We start from the raw sequence: 18,515 nt of genomic DNA on the forward strand, positions 1-18,515 counted from the left end.
TGTGGCATTCTGTTTCCTTACCTGAAATCTTCAGCAGCTTTGACCGCAACTTTATATATAAAGAAGTGTGATTCTGTGGTTTTAAAGGTGTAGCCGTCATACTTCAGAACACAATAAAGAGTTAACCTAGATGAATAGGACCAAAATGACTCTAGCAGTTTATCTTACAGTAGTAATCTGAAAAATTTAAAAGATTAAATTGTTCTTCAAAAGAAGTATTCACTTGACTAGTGACTAGCCAAACTGGTCTATTACTGGAAGAAAAGGGGCAGTTTTCTAGATTTCTGATACATCTGTAGGTGAAGATTGTTTAAAACTTGCAGCTTAATTCTGAATTCAGATTATTGTTTTGCTTTCCTGTGTGTATAATATCCTTCAGAGCACAAGGTGCAGTGCTATTAGTTTTGAAACTAGTTTCACAAAATGAAGAATGAACCTTATTGTAACTGTGGTTTCAATTAAGTTATGGTAAAAATTGGTACCTTTAAAGTAATTAAGTTACTCAGCTCTTGCAATTATTTCTAAATAACCTTTAAATTAGCTAGCTTTTGGGTATTGCTTGGCTTCTTCAGCGTAATTCACTACAAGAGAACTCTGTTTCCAGGTTTCAGTGAAGGCCTGCTAGTAGCGTGTGCTGCTGCTAGCAGTACCTGAGGTAGACATTTTTTTACAATAGACTTGAGGCTCAAAAATGTTAAGGCAAAAGAAAAACTGAATAAGAATTAATCAGCTAGTGAGCAGCTGCCAAGTGTTTCTTCATCTTCATGTTGCATAAAATGCTTCTGGTACCCTGCAGAAGTGCTGGGGGTGAAGCTCTTGAATGGTATAGGTGTCATGTGGATGCTTGGAGATGCAGATGAGATTTTCAATGTAAATATTGTTGGTAGGTGATTTTGAATAAACATGTAATACATGCAAGTAATGTATCTTTGAGTTGAAGATAAGTAATGTAACTTGTTAAACTTTATATTTAACACCTGTTAGTCACAACCTGAAGTTCAAACTTACTTTTTGTCTATTACTAGGAAAAACAAGGGATTCCCAGTCAGCCAGAATGGAATCTGAAATTGTGCCAAAAATTACCAAAATGACAGTGTCTGGAAAGAAACAATCTATGGGATTTGAAGTTCCATGGTAAGCCAAGCCCTCATACACCAAGGTACATCAGAAGCTCTTCTTTCAGACTGATGCACCTGTAGAAGTTTTCTTCTTCTTATTTTCTATTTTTTACAGCAGTTTTAGTGTCACTCACCAGAACTCACCATCTCAGCTTCTTGTTTGACTCAGAATTACTTTCAGGAGATGGTACCTCACGTTTTGAGTTTAACAAATCCTTTCACTATGAATAGTGCAGAGAGATATCAGCTAGTCAGATTATTTAAACATCCGCTTCATAGAATACTGAACTTTCTTGGGGTTCGTTTATTTTAAATTTAGTTCTCTAAGTGGAATTATGAAATCAATAAATCTTAACTGTAATTACTTGTTCTTCAAAGGAAGTAATACATTTAAGAATAATTTATGGGGAAAACAATCACTTATAGTTAAACTTTGTCTTCCTCTGCAGCTTTTATTAACCTTAACAGGTGTCCAGGGTACAACTGTTGTAGAGAAGAAATTGGTCCTCCTTATGCTTTAGCTAAATTAGAGTGGTTGAGCAGTAGTTCTAATTTTATCCTCACTTGGAACTGTTGGGGGGATGTCTTGTGAGAGCGTGGAAATGGGCGTTTGAGTCTACCTACAACAGCAGCCAGCAGTAAATACTTAAAGATATATAGGAGGATAGGGCATGTGTGTTCGGAATACAGCCCATGAAATCTTACATGTAGCATTCTGTGCCTCCCCACCACATTAGGCTGTTTCTGTAAAGAATGGTTAATGGATTTTTCTTTCTTTGATGTGCTTATTCTGGTTTTGAAGCCAGATCTTGCCACTTAATCCATGCAAGAAATTTCATAGCTCATCCTCAGGAAAAAATTCACAAGTGTAAGCAGTGCCAGCATCCCCACCTCATCCTGCAGTGTTTGTAGCCCTGATCTGGAAAGCATTTTTGGGACTAAGAGGGTAGGATGATCTTTAGTTTACAGTAAGTTGTTCATGTTTGATAATTGAGTGAAAACAAGCAGTTGCGTCTTAGTCTCTTAAGCTTTAGTACAAGGTGTGAAGCTGATACCATTATTCCCTTTATACTGCTAAATGTCATTGCTAAGAGACATCATGTTTATTTAGCTACTTAGATGCAATAAGCTCCAAATGAAATATTTCTGGACCTTTCAAAATCTTTCTGTGCTGTTTGAGATTTGCAATATATAAAAGGGAACTGTCCCCTCCACCACCACTATTGCCTCTTCTAATCAGTGACTCTGGATGTGACAACTGGACATGAAGGTGCTGTGATGTTGATAGGAATTTCATTATCATCTCTGATGTTTCTACCACACTTCTTATAAATAGGAGTTTTTCATGGGTACTTTTGTGTATTAAATTAACTTGGGTAGAAGCTTATAAGAAGGAAGGAATCTTAAGTGAGTGAAAAAGATCTGCCAGCTAGTCCTGGATAGTAGTGATTGAATTTTTTAGCTATAAAAATGACTTTAAAATGTTTGTTTATAAAAAAGAGGAAATACAGAATTATGTATCTCTGATACTTGCTTAGCAGTTGTCACACTTTGTATATGTGTGCCTTCTCCATAGGGAAGGAGGAGATAAGAAGAATGCTTTCTCATGTGTAGAATGGACTAATTCCTGGATAGGCTAGCGATGACTCGGTCTCTGGGGAAAGACAGTTGGCTTCTCAGCCACTGTTTCTCTTCAGGGACTCTGAAATAGTTTGTCTCATGCTTGCTTCCAATTATGTGACATAGTGTTTGTTTTTTTTTTGTGTCAGAAAAAAATGAAGCCTTCAGGACCTGCTGGTAATCCCTTTAGATAAATCCTCAGTATTGCAAAGATGTTTTGTTTTTTGTTTTTTTTAATTCACCTCACTTACTTAGTGGTACTGTTGAAATACTGATCTAGAACAAGCCTCTATTGTTGTAGAAATTGGATACATATTGGGCATTTAGCTTTAAGTGGGAGGAATAGGTAAGAAATGATTCATAAAAGAGCATGAGATCTGGAGCACAGCCAATCAGTGAATATGGAAGAAAACGCAATCTAAATTGTAAAGTTATTGGGTATGTCTGAAGATCCCTGTCTTGAGGAGTCTGTGGTGGCCTCCTTTCTTCTATGGTCCTACAGGCCACGGTGGAGGCACTGCCAAGGCACTAGGACCTTGACATGATGGATGTGGGAGGAGGTCTTGAACATATTCGCATCATACTTTTCCTTCTTTTGTGTAGGACAGTAGCATTTGCTTTCCTAGTTCCTCTCCTAGCAGTTGTAGCTTGACTAGCTCTTTTCCACAGTACATAAAGTCTGTGCTAAATATACTGTGGTTAGCTGAAGCACTAATGCTGTCGTCCAAACTTGTAATGACTTTGTACGCATTTGTTTCTAAACTTGAAAAAACAAAGCAAATCATGAACCCCTGCCTCAACTCCATGATTATCAGAGTTGGGATTTTATTTCTGCCGTCACCTTGTGGAATACTGCAAGCATAAGGATGAGTTGTCGGGGAACAGGATGAATCTGTGTGTATTAACACCTCAGAAAGGCTTGTTCTTTCGACTCTTTTTGTACCTTTTTTATGTTATTGTTGCATTGATAAATACACTGCAGAGAGTTTATAATAATATAGATTTCTAAGTACATAGTTTATATCACTGACCAAAAGCACAGTGTTGTAAATGATTCATAGCAGTTTGGATTTTAAAACACCTATAACTGGCCCTTAATCTCACCCCCAAATACTTGTATGGTGTTGGAACAGACACCATTAGAAAGTGATTATTCAGTATGTATGATCTAGCTTTTGTTTTCATCTTTTATGGGATCTTAAAGATAATTCATGGACCATGTTTTTAAAACTAGTGGCCTATAATTAGCAAAAATAACCAACCATTCTTTGACTAGCTATTCAGCCTTTATGAGTCAGTCTTGTTATGAAGGATGACCTCATAATAATAAATGAATATTATTTAAAATGAACACATTATTAGAACTCATGAATTGCTTCGAGCATTGATTGCCTTTGTTGCTGGGTATTCTTAGTCTACAGATTGTCTACAGAAAATGGAGTTTGCTCTTCTGACAAACTGATACTCTAGCAAAACTATTTGCAAGGCTTTTTCTTAAATCATGAAGGATGCCAGAAGAAGTCGTGAGCAAAAAAGGATGGTTATTTTAATCAGCCTGATCAATATTACATAATTAATAATTTTGAAAGGGGAAATAAATGTAGGCATTCCTGTAATGACTGTAAGTACTCCGAAAGAGTCGGTTGCATAAAAAGAATTCACTAAGCGTCCAGACTACGAGATTGAAAACGATGTTTAAAAGCTAAATTACGCAGAGTTGATCTTCAGCAGATAAGCTTTCAGGTTCCTCTTTGAATGCATGGTAGTGTGAACTTTTCAATAATTGTGTGAGATTGAGTGTCTTCTAACATATTTTATGACAACTTATGTTGTATTTCTTATTTTTTCCCCAGAAAACAGTGATGTAACCGTAGCTTTTGCTCAGTTTACTCTTATGGTCCTTGCTGGCAAGACAATATAGAAAGTTTCTGGCCTGGCAGTTTTAATTTTTGCTACGTATTGATCCTTGCCAGTGTTATCTGGCTTTTGTATGTCTGCTGATTTCCTAACAAAAAGCTGTGGTAAGCTCCTTTTGACATTTGTGCCTGAGTTGTTGGTGGTCAAGCTTTCTCGATTACATTACTTTAGCGTACATACAAGGTGTGTAAATGGTTCTGTCATTTCAGAGAAGTCAAGAGTTGCTTAATCAAATGGCTCCACATTAGCGGCTAACAGTCATTTGGCAGACAGGCACAGACGTTGGCAAGCTGAGACCACTCTTGGAAGTTCCATCAAGTTCTCTTACAAAGACACGAGGAATTGGTTAGGAAGTGCTCTTCCTCCAAATACAAATTTTTCTTGGTATGATGGTTCAACATAACTCAGACCAGGTTGGAACTTTGCTACCAAAGATGCTTGCTAATGCAGATGACTTGTTTATAGCCTCAACTGCCTGCACTAGCGACATACTGGGTACCAATATGCTATCCTATATGCTCTGTCTTCTGACAGAAAGTTTCAGTAATTTTGAAAAATCTCAATGGAAAAGGCTTACTGAAAAGCACTTTCAATGTCATTCATTTTCTCATTGACTGTTAGAGAAAAAGCTCCTTTGCAGTTTTCTGAGCTGTTACCAACCTTTCAATAAACTGCTCATCTGGTTGCCGTAAGGAATAACTAACTGTCAGGGTCTTACTACTGCATCTCTTTTCATGTACTTCCATGAGACTGGACTTGTACATTTCATCTGCCCAATTTCCATTAGGTCCATAGCAATAAAGTGACTCTCCCTTTTCCTGGCACTGGTCAGCAAAAAGCTGAATTATCTCATCAGAGATGCTCTGTAAGTAGACCATACACTCTATCCATTTTGATGTTTCTCCTCTGAAATGGCAAGTTTTAGTTTATCATGACACAGGTTGTTTTCAGATTTCCAAAACGTGGTAGTATCTGAAACCTGTAAAATTCTGAATGGAGCAGTGTACTGACTGTTCAAATATTGCACTGTTGAAAAAGTAGCAAGGCCTAATGTTATGTTGGCTAGAGTCATGTTTCACTCATTATTTAATTTGTATCTAGCACTTTTGCTTTGCACCACCAAATTATAAACTATTTGAGAGCTTTAAGCAGTGATACATAAACCACTAGAGAGTGAAAAATTCACCCTGGATGTTGAGACACGTGATTCTGAGAGCCTGCATGAATTTATTCCATAAGAAAGCAGCCCACATCATGGTGATACACTGCATTGGAAAGGTTTTCCAGTTTTCCATGGGAAGAAGTCTCTTCTTGGGTAAAGTTCTAAATATAGTATTTTGTAGGTATTTCCACATATTCATGCAATTAATAGTGGTTTGTATATTGAAGTTTGCTGGGATACAGTTTTGTCACACCTGTAATAACTGCTTCTATTCCTGTCTTGCTGTTCGCGTTAGTGCCTCACCATGGAGCTCTGTCAGGCAGCAAGAAAACTTTAGCTCTCTTGAAGATGTTACTTAGTGTATGTTTTTAGTGGCCATCTTTGTCGTAACAGGTGAAGAATCATGTATATTCTCAGGACACTTGTGTAAGTTAGGAAATTATCCTCATTTACAAGTCAGAGAGAAAGAGAGTGTAAGAGAATAATATATTTAGGATTATTTACTATTAGGGTTAGTATGGTGATCTGTGGGAGAACAGGGTATTAGAGAAGGGGAGTTGGGGAATCCAAATTGCCTTAGTCATAGAATCAGAATCATAGAACGGTTAGGGTTGGAAAGGACCTTAAGATCATCTAGTTCCAACCCCCCTGCTACGGGCAGGGACACCTCACACTAGACCATGTCACCCAATGCTCTGTCCAGGCTGGCCTTGAACACTGCCAGGGATGGAGCATTTACCACTTCTTTGGGCAACCCATTCCAGTGCCTCACCACCCTCACAGGAAAGAACTTCTTCCTTATATCTAACCTGAACTTCTCCTGTTTAAGTTTAAACCCATTTCCCCTTGTCCTGTCGCTACAGCCCCTGATCCTGGATACCTCTAAGTTTTTATCAATTTTTACTTTTCTAAGTATTGATAAATATAACTCTATATAAGCATTGCACCTTAAATTGCAGCTCAGATATGCTTAGTATCTACATTTTATGCTGTATTGCTCTTCTCACAATAGACTATGGCTACATTCAGCTGCAATACTTGTAGTGTATGTGGAAGCTGTTTTAGGATCGATGATTCGATGTTGACTTGGGCTCTTAGTTCAGACAACCAGCTTTCTGTAGTTGTTCTGCACAACTGTCCTTTCCCTCTCTGTTAAAAAAGTGTCTTGTGGGAAGCTTTTGTTTATCTGTTTCATGTATTTTACAAGATTATTTCTTATCTTGCTTTTGTACACAGTGCTTTTCAGACAAGATGTTCAGAGCTGGTATCTGTGCAGTTTGTATCCAGCTGCTTATCGCTTCCACCTTAATGGGCTTATCACATACTCTTTGTCTGGGGCTTATATGATAGTGAAGGGAAAACTCAATTTCTCTCTTGCATTTCTATGGCTTCTTTGTCATTCCTTGTGTTTTTTGTTTGGGTTTTTTTTTCCCTAGTGTGATTGCTGAAGAAAATGGCCATGCTAATACACCTCAGAAAGGACTGTCAACTGAAGATGCCAGTGTAACTTCTGGGGTACCTGAGGCAGTCTCAAAATCTGCTCTTTCACAAGCAGTGCAGGTTTCAGAAGAGCAGAATACGGTGCCTACTCCAGTAAAAAAGTCAGGCAAGACAAAACCACAAATAGATGTGAAAGCAGAGTTGGAGAAGAGACAAGGAGGAAAGCAACTGCTTAATTTGGTGGTAATAGGTAATACTGTTAAATTATGTTTTTGACATACATAGAGATTAAAAATTGTCTTAAGTGAATCTGGAAGTGATACAGAAGCAAAACTATCCTCCCTAAAGGGAAAGGAAATCTCATACTAGTTTTAGTTGCATCTGTTTGACTGTTGTTCTTTGGAAAGGAACACATTCATATGTCCTTGACTAGGACAATGAGGTTGACTTTAGCTTCCTTTTGACAATATAGTAAAATGTAATTTGGTTTGGTTTCATTCTGTCAGTGTATTCTTTTTGGTATGAATTTGGAGATGCTATATAGATGTCATGCTAACTGATAGTTTCAATAAACTCTATGTATCTCTGTTTTACAGGATTGTGAGACTCTGTGGATTGCATAAGGATTATTAGTGCATGTGATTTTCATGTTTTAGTATATTTCTTCTTGTACTATGTTTAAAATGCATAAATTAATAAAATCGTTGTAATATTTATTTCCCTCCCTATAGGACATGTTGATGCAGGTAAAAGTACTTTAATGGGTCATCTGCTCTACCTTTTGGGAAATGTGAATAAAAGAACTATGCACAAATACGAACAAGAGTCTAAGAAGGCTGGCAAAGCTTCGTTTGCCTATGCATGGGTCTTGGATGAAACGGGTGAAGAAAGAGAAAGGTAGAAATATCTTTCAATGGGAATTACCCTTTTTTTCTGAAAGAACAGCATTTGTTAGGAAATACTGATCTAGTAATAATGCTTTGGTAGGAATACCCTAAACGTTTAAAGATATTTACTCAATACTTCTTAGCAAATATTTTTCTTTCTCTGTATGAGTACATGTTATAAAAAAAAGTAATATCCTTGCTGGGTTATAAGAAATGTGAATAAGAAGTTGAGTATTTCTTTACATATGTTTATGCTGTGGAGTGCAGTGGAGTGCAGTGGAGGACTACAATGCAAAACACTTCTAGTAGCCAAGTTAGTTCATTTAAAGCTGCCTTGCTGGTTTATTGCTACCAAATTTCTCTCAGTTTGCTTATCATTTTATACTAAAAGTTCTAGGTTAAATATTTCTATGAAAGGGTGTCAGAATTATAAACTAAGTACTGAAATGTCAGTTCATTACATGACTTATGTTGAATATAAAATTTAGAAATAAATTGTACTTCTTCTTCATAAATTGCCTAAATAACTTGAAATATGAAATTTAAGATTGAATTTTATCTTATTGAAAAGGTATTTAATGAGGAAGCAGTAAAGCAAATTAAAAAAATCTAAGACTTTCTAAGAACATTAGCTAAAGACATGATGTTCTGCATTCAGAAAATAATGAAAAAAAGTATTTTCTTATGTGTTTATATTTTTAAAATCACTTGTCGTCTGAGGTTTCATAGCATGTAAGCTCTTATAGTTGAAATAACCTTCTCAATGAAAACTGATGCTGAAAAACATGGAGTAAGGCAGTAAGGGAGGTTTATTTTGTTAGTTTATATTGTCATTGGAAACAGCATATTTTAAGTATCTAGGCTAACGTGAGAAGTTTTGTCCCTTGAAAGTACCAGTCTTCATCATCTATGAAAGGAGATGCAGATGTCTAACCGAGATACATACATGTGTGTGATAGGATTCATCTACTCAAATCCTGTGCCGTGTGGTTGTTAGTGAGATGTGGAACTGAGTCAAACCACTGTGATCCCTATTTGATAATCAGTAGTTCTGCATGTGGATCTTTGCAAATGTATCACTGTATTCCTATAGTCCCGTACCTTGTATTTTTTTATTCTTGGCTACGTCCCCATTACTCTGTCACCTTTTTCTGAAGACCTAAATGTTAAAAGGAGAATTAGCAATGATTTAAATACACAGTGCAATTTTCATGTTCTCACTGTGCTTGTTGGGACATAGTCTATGGATGAATGGAGTTAGTACTATGAATTTTGGATGTTTGTTTCTTCGTGGCTAGAGTTACTGCTTTTCCAGCAAGCAGGTTTCTTTCAATTTTTTTGTGCAGGCTAAATCAAATGAAAGCTATGAAGCATTTAACTTCAGGATTGTGTTTTTTATAGCTTACTTTGTATCTCTATGAAGCTTTCAAAGCAGTTTTAATGGTGCGTTGCATATATGCTTTGTTTAAGGGGAGTGACAATGGATGTGGGTATGACCAAATTTGAGACAAAGACTAAAGTAATTACACTGATGGATGCTCCAGGCCACAAAGACTTCATTCCAAATATGATCACAGGAGCTGCACAGGTAGAGATGGTCTAAAACTCTTTTTCCAATAGTGTTATTATTTAAAACTTTTTCTTAAATTAGTTCTCTCTTTATTTTTATTTTTTTAAATCTAGGATGAAATGGAATCATTGATGGTGCTAAGATATTTTTGAGGTTTTCATGAGTTTTCTAAACTTAAAAAGAATGTGTTTGTTTAACTTTAAAGGCAGTAGTGGGATGTTAATGTTTTGGAGGAGAGTTTTATTAGGGAAGTAATTTGAATACTAAGTTACAATTTGATAACATCAGAGTTGAGCTTTGAAAGCTGTTCAAATGTGCCATATGTCTACTCAGCAAGAAGTTCTGTGAAAGTGGCCTTGTAGGTAAAGACTAAGTGGTTTCAAGCTTGAAGAAAAAAAGATCTGGAAAGGTCAAACAAAAGGCATCTGTTTAACACTATATTTTTATATGAATGTGAAAACATAACGTAGATAAAGCTTATGCAGAATGCATCTGTGTTGTCAATAGGGCATTTGCAGAGACTGCCGCAGCTTGTTTTAGGAACAGTAGATAAAGTCAGAAGTATTGGGCACTACTCACTGAATTCAGTATGACACTTATCATTCTCATGTAGATTAGTTATTTAATTTATGGAAATAATAAATCAGAAGGGGGGAAGAATAGCAGTTACATGACATAAAATGTATGAAAATTTTCCACTTAAAGGCACCCTTTTTTAAATAGTAGAATTGGTACTCTGAAGTAGAGCTGTAATCAAAGGTTTTGTGGTTTGGTTTTTTGTTGTTGGCTTTTTGTTTTTTTTCTGAAGCTAAGCTACTGTGTAGAGGTTTTTACTTTGTGCATACCATTACAATCTGAAATGTGGGTTTATCTTTAGATCTCAGTAAGGATGGATCTTACTGTTAGTATGATTTTACAGATAACAAACTATACCGTAGGAAGGCTGACTTGCCCCAAGTTCTTCTCTAGCTCTGAAGCAGAGCCTGGGTAAGAATTCAGACCTTGTGACCCAGTGGTTAGGCTGCAGAATAGTCAGAAGTTTGCAAATTATGGTGTAGAGCTTGTACAGTCATCTATATTGTGGAGCATATCTTGTGGGAAGTTCAGGAGTTTTAAAATTAGAAGTGGATCTCTAGTTTCAGAACAATGGAAAATGCTGGCTCAACCAAGCCGTTTTCTTTACAACTTCAATTAAATTGGTTTGTCTTTTGGGGGAAAAATAATAGAGGCAGAAGTGTTAAGACTTGCAAATCCACCAGCAATTTTATCAGTTCAACAGGAGATGGGGCTGGCCAAATAAGACTTGATATCTCTGTGTTCCCTCAGCTCTCGGGATGGTGAGGGCCTGGTCTGTTCTGAAGCCTGTTAAGGAATCACTGAACTTTGCAAGTTCCTGCTGCCTGTTCGAGTAGCTAACTTACCAGTGAAGCAATGCGTGGAAGAAAGCAAACATGGAAATAGCTCTGATGCCTGAATTCTGTTAGGAGGTGAATCCCCAACCGCTGTTACACAAAATGCAAATCAGCCTTATCAGGGCCAGGATCTAGCCTTTGATACCTATGATTAATTCCCGTAAGTCCTGAGGCACAGTTTTATAATTTAGAAAATACAGGATGTCCTTTTTTTGAGGGAGAAGTTCACCGCAATGCACTTCTGAGGCTGAGAGCTGCAGGGAAATTCATCCCTCATCCTTTTCCCGTTCTCACGGTTGTGCTGTCTCTGTCTGACTTGGGGGGGTTTCATGCCTAGGATGAAGCGAGGGGAGTTCAGAGCCAGGACAGTGTGCTGTCTCTGTTCCTTCTCCTGGCATCCTGAAGCATAAGCACATAAGGAAAGAGAGAAAGTATCACTTTTTCTTGTCTTTTCATAATGTCCATCTCATCAGTCCTACGAAATGGTGTTATACCCGCCTCTTGTCGGCGGTACCTCTGTTCATGTAGGTCGCCATTGCTTAGTACATGATGGTGGTCTACCTGGCTGTTACTTGCCAAAGCAGGAAAAGTAGAAGAAATATTAGCAGCATTTAAGGCTAACAGCAAAGTGTGGGTTTTTTTCCCTGTGCTTATATGCTGACTTTTATGCAGTGCTGTAGACTCTCTTGATACCTTTTTGCTCTTAATGCTGTGGCAGAGTTTGCGTAGATTATAAATAGGCTACTTTTTCTTTTCCATCTTGTGATTTTAGCATGCTCCAGTGTCTTGAGTGAACTGTGAAGCATCCACATCCAACATGCAGTTGACCGGTTGTCTCAGTTGTATAGTGAGGTGATTTATCTGTAATTTTCGCAGCTACTTACTATGAAGGTGTCCAGACAGAAGCAGGGAGGACTGGACATTGTGTTCATACCTGTTCTTAAGCTTCCGGAGCACAGGTTGCTTCTGTTCAGTTGAAGTCTGTGGAGCACGTCCATAGTGGGCAGTTTGAAGAGGACAGGTTTCCAAAATCACAAGTTGGCTTGTGTTTAACAGAAAATGATGGTTTATGACATGAGGTGACATAATGCCATAATATCTCGCCAAAGTGGCCATGACACAGATAGGATTGAGCAGCTTCAGTTACATTTGAAGCGTATCAGGATTCCTCCTGTTCAGAGTATGTTTTGTATGAAATGTTGCTGATCGATGTACTTACCTGGATTATTTCCACCTCTTAACCACTTTAGATTGATTGATTGATTGGTTGATTGTGTTTTGTTTTCTGTTTTTTTTAAATCTAGGCTGATGTGGCTATTTTGGTTGTGGATGCTAGCAGAGGAGAGTTTGAAGCAGGGTTTGAGACGGGAGGACAAACTCGAGAACATGGATTATTAGTGCGCTCTCTTGGAGTGACACAGCTAGCTGTTGCAGTCAATAAAATGGACCAGGTACGTGCTTAGTTTTTTTTCATGCAATTGCAGGGTTTCCATCTAGGATTGTGGACCCTAAGTTTAAGGATCAGTATTGTGTCTTTCTTTGATTCTCAGCTCTGTCTGTTGTGTTTAGGCTTTACGATATTTTTTTATTGATGGGTGTATTTTCAAAGCAGGCAGGATAGTTCTAGTGCTAAAATGAGTAGGGGTCCTTCTTGTTACGTTAGATTTTCACAAGTACCAGTTAAACCAGTGGCATCTTCAAGGGCATCTTGGTGGTCATTCAGGTCAAGACCCCAAGAGCTTTATTTAAACCTGTAACGTGTGTTAGTTATTAGTAGTTTGTATTTTATGTTATTACTGTGTATTTATTGTATATATTCTTGCTGAATCTGAATTTTGAGTAAACTTAAGAAAAAAAGGAGCTGTTCAAGGACAAGTCATACTAAAGGGGCTTGCAAGGTAAGTAGTGGTGTGTTGTTTGCTGTCACTAATTGTTAATATGTATGCTCTTACGTGTCCAACTATGAAACCACCTGGAAATCTCGTGTTTATACATTCATTGGCTGCTCTGTGTGGAGAACATCTACTGGTACTACAGAGTTGATGACAGGCAGCAGTATGTTGGAGTCATGGTTAAAAATCTACAATTTTATTATCATAATATGTTTTCTATTTTAGGTCAATTGGCAACAGGAAAGATTTCAGGAAATTACGAGTAAACTTGGCCAATTTCTTAAACAAGCTGGCTTTAAGGTAATGTAATTTTCTGAGATCTTTGTTGCTTTGCTCAGGCATTTGGGTAGGACAAGCTTTTCTTACAGTCAGATTATTTTGTGTCACTTTCCTGCTTCTGCTATGCACACATAATATAGCGGATTCCTTTTCTTACTGGTAGGATGTATGTTGAGCCCTGGATCAATACTCTTTCTGTCGTCATCATCTTTGTTTAGGTCTGTTGGATCTTTGGGGCACTTGTCTCATTTGTAGTTTCTTGGGATTATTGTCTATAAAGCAGAACAGACCAAAGATCATCTGTCTTAATGTTCGGGATTGCATGAGTAACGGTAGAGAGTTTTATACCAAAGCAGGTGTCAGTGTGGATTATGAACTCATAAGAAAACTCTCCATTAGCCATTCTTGAATGTTCTTCTCATATTTCCTCATGTGGACTAGCTGTGGCCCTCCCGAAATCCCTATGCATAAACCAGCATTTCAAACCAAAGTTTTGCCTGTCAGATATAAAATTGGAGTTTGTTACCTGAAGTCAGTTTCTAGTTGTTAATGTTGCTATCATTGTGTTTAAGTATCTCCAACCCTTTGCTTGAAGCACTGTGATCAGACAATAAGTAAACTGAAAGAAAATGGATCAACTGAGAAATCTGCCTTCTCCAGGGGAAATACGAATGTGCCAACTGTTCTTTTGTAGCTTAGATGCATAATATTGAAAAAATGCATCTCCTGCTTCTGCTAGAAGATCCTGTTAATGTATGTTTAACTTCTTTTTAATTAGGAATCAGATGTGGCTTATATCCCAACAAGTGGCCTTGGTGGTGAAAATCTGGTTACAAGGGGTCAGATAAGTGACCTCACACAATGGTATAAAGGAAAGTGTTTGTTAGAGCAAATCGGTGAGTGCAATTTTTCCTCATTTAAAAAGTGATGTATCCGGGTTAAATCTATGTAAAAATCTATGTCAAAAATTTCTTGTGGAGAAATGTGGGACAAAGTCTTTGGAATGCAATATAGTTCATTTATACCTAGGTGAGAAGTTGTTGAGATAGTTACTGAATAAAGGAATTCTAAAAGGTCTTGTCAATTTATTTGCAGATTCTTTCAAGCCACCGCAAAGATCAGTGGATAAACCATTTAGGTTGTGTGTTGCTGATGTTTTTAAAGGTGAGTTGTTTTTAAATATTTTCACCAATATTTAATACAAGTGTTGAAAAATGATGTAAAAATAAGACTTAAAGTAGATGCTTTATGTGTATCGGTAGTCTTGAACAGGAATAGTGAGTTTTCAAGCACTGTTCTTTGTCAAAATTTAGGTAGTACTGCTGAAGGAGAAACACTGGAAAACAATTTGAGGAAGAAAATCTGCATGACCAGCTAATTGGCTATGTAATGAATTGATGATTCTGTGGGACAGAATTTGGGAGTTTCTTTTTCCAAAACTGATTCTTGTTGTCTACGTGAATGTTTCTCAGACTTTTTATGAGTGTGACTTCAGGCTCTTTTACCTTCCACTCGTGGTTTTTAAGAGAGTTTGACTTGTTCATTTTATGTTCATTGTTGTAGGTGTAAATAATGATAAATGCCTTCATTTTTGTATAAAAATTTGGGGGGTGAGGTGGAAGAAAAGGGTAGTGGTGGTGAGACTGCTATAACCGGCCAAGGATTTAATGAAAGGCAGCTAGCAATTCTCTAGCATTAATAGAGAAATGGACAGCAAGTACCTACAACCAGTTCTTGTTCCCGTTGTCTGGATAAACCAGACTGCGTTGAGCCCTTAAGGTCCTAATGGCAAACTTGATATTTTTTTTTCCAGTTAAATACATTGACATTTACAGGTAACTTAGGAAAAAATAAGGTTTGTAACACTCATCCCAGTTGAAACTTTCCATAGGTCCCTTGACAAATGTTGCAAACTAAATGACAGCATGATTTGAAATGTTGTAAAAAATTTATGAAATATGATTGAATTTCTTATTTTAAAATAAGTTGTACTTTATATATCGGATGCTTATAGAGGAAGTACAAGCAAACCAGTTCAAAATACTGATTGTAACTGGAAAAAATCAGTTTTCTTCAGTTTTCATGTGGGTCTTTGAGAAAACACTAGATGCCATACGTGCCCTAGGTTAGCTGACTTAAGGTACAGCGATAACATTAAATATTGAAACTTTGCATGAGGATTTACCCTGGTGTTTTACCACTAGGTTTGTCATGTAGGCCGTCACTGTAATTTTGATTTCTTTTTTTCTGATTTTGTGAGCTGTGGGAAAGTGTGTTGGGATTATTGATTGAGATCTTTCAAAATATTCTCCCAACTTTTTGTTGCAGTAATCGCTTTTGTGTTGAGCTGAGTTTCACAAAATGAGCAATTTTGATTAAATCCGTTTCAGTAAAGTATGCAAAAAATAATGGCTTTGGGAGGGACTCAATTTACATATACAGGCTTAATCACTAAATGTGGCCTTTTAGGTGTTTTTTTAGGTGTGTTTTGATTTTTTTGTTTGTTTGGTTTTTTTTTCTTACCTTGTGATTTCAAAACTTAATTAACTTGGATGCCACCAGAAGAAGTAGCTGCAGGTACAAGTACATGAAGCAACAGTTGTTGTCAGCTCTGTTCCAGTGCCTGTGCATGCTGTCCATAGAAATGTGTAAAAAGTGAGAGTGCTGAGCGTACTCATACGTAGGTTGGAAAACCCCTTTCTCTATTAAGGTTACCCACACATATGATTCATCTACCTCAGACTGATTTTAGCTGTTGTACTCCATAGCCCGCCTAATATTCTCTCCAGGCAAACTTATCTCCTGATTCAAGAGGTCCCTGTAATTTCCTTCAGTACCCATTTACTCTTTTATTATGCTGTCTAGGGTATGACTTGACCTGACTTTAGAAAAGCTTTGTCCAGCAGCCAAATCCTGAGGACAAATAACATGTCCTGACAGAACCTGAGTACCATGATACCCAGAAATGAGACCATTTTCTATGCCCCGATTCTGTCCCCCACTGTCTATTTTGTGCTTGCATTGATTTCATGGGGAGCTGAAGAACCTTGACACTGCAGGAAGCAATCAACATGGGGGAGAGGGCAAAGCTTCAGACACCACACTAGTTTACTAAGCCAGAGCTGGTGATGTTGTGAAGAAAAGAGAAATGGTTCTTGATTGTGGTTGGGAACCTGGAACCCATTCATGGTTCTGGTTGCTTGCAAGTGCTTGCAGAGCCAGCTTCAGGGTTTTTTGTGTACTGTATTGTGTTGATATTTATACCATGACTTGGGGATTCTTTTTATAGCAAGTATGTGCTTCTCCAGTTTTCTGTTCCGTTGACATCCAGTGTCATCTGTTAACTGACTGCAATCATCTTGTTTGCTGGATTGAATAGAGGAAAATTAGTTTGCAGGCACTAGTAGTATTTTTACAGCTAGATAGATGGAAGCATTCATCAATAATGGTGACAAATGCGAAAGAGCAAGTTGGTAGTATGTGAGACCTGAAATCTTGAGCTTGCTCTTTTGAATTCGGCTTTAAATGAAGCTTTTAAAATAATGTGACACACAAAATACTAAGATGCTTGCTTATGATTAAATTCTAATGTTCAGCAAAAGGTATATTTGATTTTTGTTTGGGTACTGAAAATGTCATTGTGGAATGACTTCAGAGGATTCTTTTTAAACACACCTATAAACATATATTAAGGAGATGAGGCATTTCTTAAGGTGTACGTGCATAAATGTGCATGTGTAGAACATCTATTGAGCATAACTGACATCATTCAAATAATGAACAGAGTATTAGGACATTGAAGAAGAAAAACTTTGCAATTCTTTTATTCAGAAATACTTAAGTCAAACACAGTTATAATAGCTCCTCATATTAAATAAGACTGAATCAATCTTTGACTTCCCAGGAATAAAAGTAAATACGCAGACAGATCATGTAGGATTCTGACTCAGTTAAACAGTAAATGTCATAGGAGTTTGCACCTGTATGCATGAGAATTTTTATGAAAGTTCTGTGGTATGCTTTTTATCTGTAATTGAGAGTGTGCTGAATTAAATAAAGTTGCTATACATTAAGGGGCTTAACCTAATACTGAAAAACTAAAAAATATTTCTTCATGTACCTACATTTGTTTAAAGAAGGATATTTCTCTCTTAGTTCTGAAAAACACAAGATCTAAAGGTTTTGAATTTAATGTTTCATTTTCATTATGATGCACAGCTGGCTAACTTGCAAATGCAGAACACTGCTGGGGGGAAAAAAACCCCATCTTCATTATATTAAAAACTTACTTATGCATTGCTGCAGGGCTAACTTGTGATGGGAAATTAACCTTATTACCAAGTGTTTTGAAATTATTCCTGTGTTTATTACAGACCAAGGATCAGGATTTTGTGTGACTGGTAAAATAGAAGCAGGCTATATTCAAGTTGGAGAACGACTTCTGGCAATGCCTCCCAATGAAACTTGCACTGCAAAAGGTACAGTCTTCAGAAGTGTGTTTGCTTTCAAGTCAATACTGGGCTTGAAGCAGTTACTGAAATGGTAACAGACTGTCAAACTGATACTAACTGTCAAACATAAAATATGAAAGCATAAAACGGATTTCTTTAGATGTGACTGTGTCCGTATAAATATGTGTATCAAGAGTATGTGAAAGCTTGCATTATTATTTTTTACCTTTTTTTACCGTATCAGATATTCCAAGTGTTATAGCTTCATGACTTTTGACATTGCTTTATGAAGAGCCTGTAAAAACATCTGAGTTCCAGCAATATCTATAAAAATATGCAGTTCAGGAATCATTGCTGTGGAGCATTACTGCTGCTAAGAAGTGTGAAGATGTTGAACAACCTTTAGAAATTAATCTTATGAATTAGATGTGAAAAAGCTTGAGAATTAAGTCTCTGTTGTTTGATATTCGTGAGATTGGTCACTGATCCTTTCACAATATGCAGACTTTCAGGATATAATTGCCCTGAGAAACTACAAAAGAGAAGAAAATTGGATTTAAATTTCGATACATTTGATTTCTGAAAAGAGGAATAGCTAAGTCATTAAATGTTTAGCTGTTTCCTAATTAAGCTTGCTGTCTTTGTACTGCAGAGTTGGTTTTATTTCATATGCAAACAGAAAGATAAAATTATTATTTTCCTACATTGAACAATGAATAAAAACCTAAGTCCTCAAAAGGAGTGAATAGGTTTCTGTATCTAACTAT

At 37.0% G+C, this 18,515-nt stretch overlaps 1 protein-coding gene across 4 annotated transcripts in view; it reads left to right on the top strand.

Moving 5' to 3' along the window:
- Positions 1-18,515, top strand: part of HBS1L (HBS1 like translational GTPase) — a 55,949-nt gene that overhangs the window by 31,074 nt on the left and 6,360 nt on the right. For all 4 annotated transcript variants that reach the window (XM_030489413.1, XM_030489418.1, XM_030489417.1 and 1 more), the window contains 9 exons: positions 1,026-1,134; positions 7,254-7,507; positions 7,989-8,154; positions 9,615-9,732; positions 12,431-12,577; positions 13,244-13,318; positions 14,076-14,193; positions 14,393-14,461; positions 17,671-17,775. In XM_030489413.1, coding sequence (XP_030345273.1) covers positions 1,026-1,134; positions 7,254-7,507; positions 7,989-8,154; positions 9,615-9,732; positions 12,431-12,577; positions 13,244-13,318; positions 14,076-14,193; positions 14,393-14,461; positions 17,671-17,775 — 1,161 coding nt within the window. The remainder of the gene's footprint in view (positions 1-1,025; positions 1,135-7,253; positions 7,508-7,988; positions 8,155-9,614; positions 9,733-12,430; positions 12,578-13,243; positions 13,319-14,075; positions 14,194-14,392; positions 14,462-17,670; positions 17,776-18,515) is intronic.

Source organism: Strigops habroptila, chromosome 6 (assembly GCF_004027225.2).
Source record: "Strigops habroptila isolate Jane chromosome 6, bStrHab1.2.pri, whole genome shotgun sequence".
Taxonomy (NCBI): domain Eukaryota; kingdom Metazoa; phylum Chordata; class Aves; order Psittaciformes; family Psittacidae; genus Strigops; species Strigops habroptila.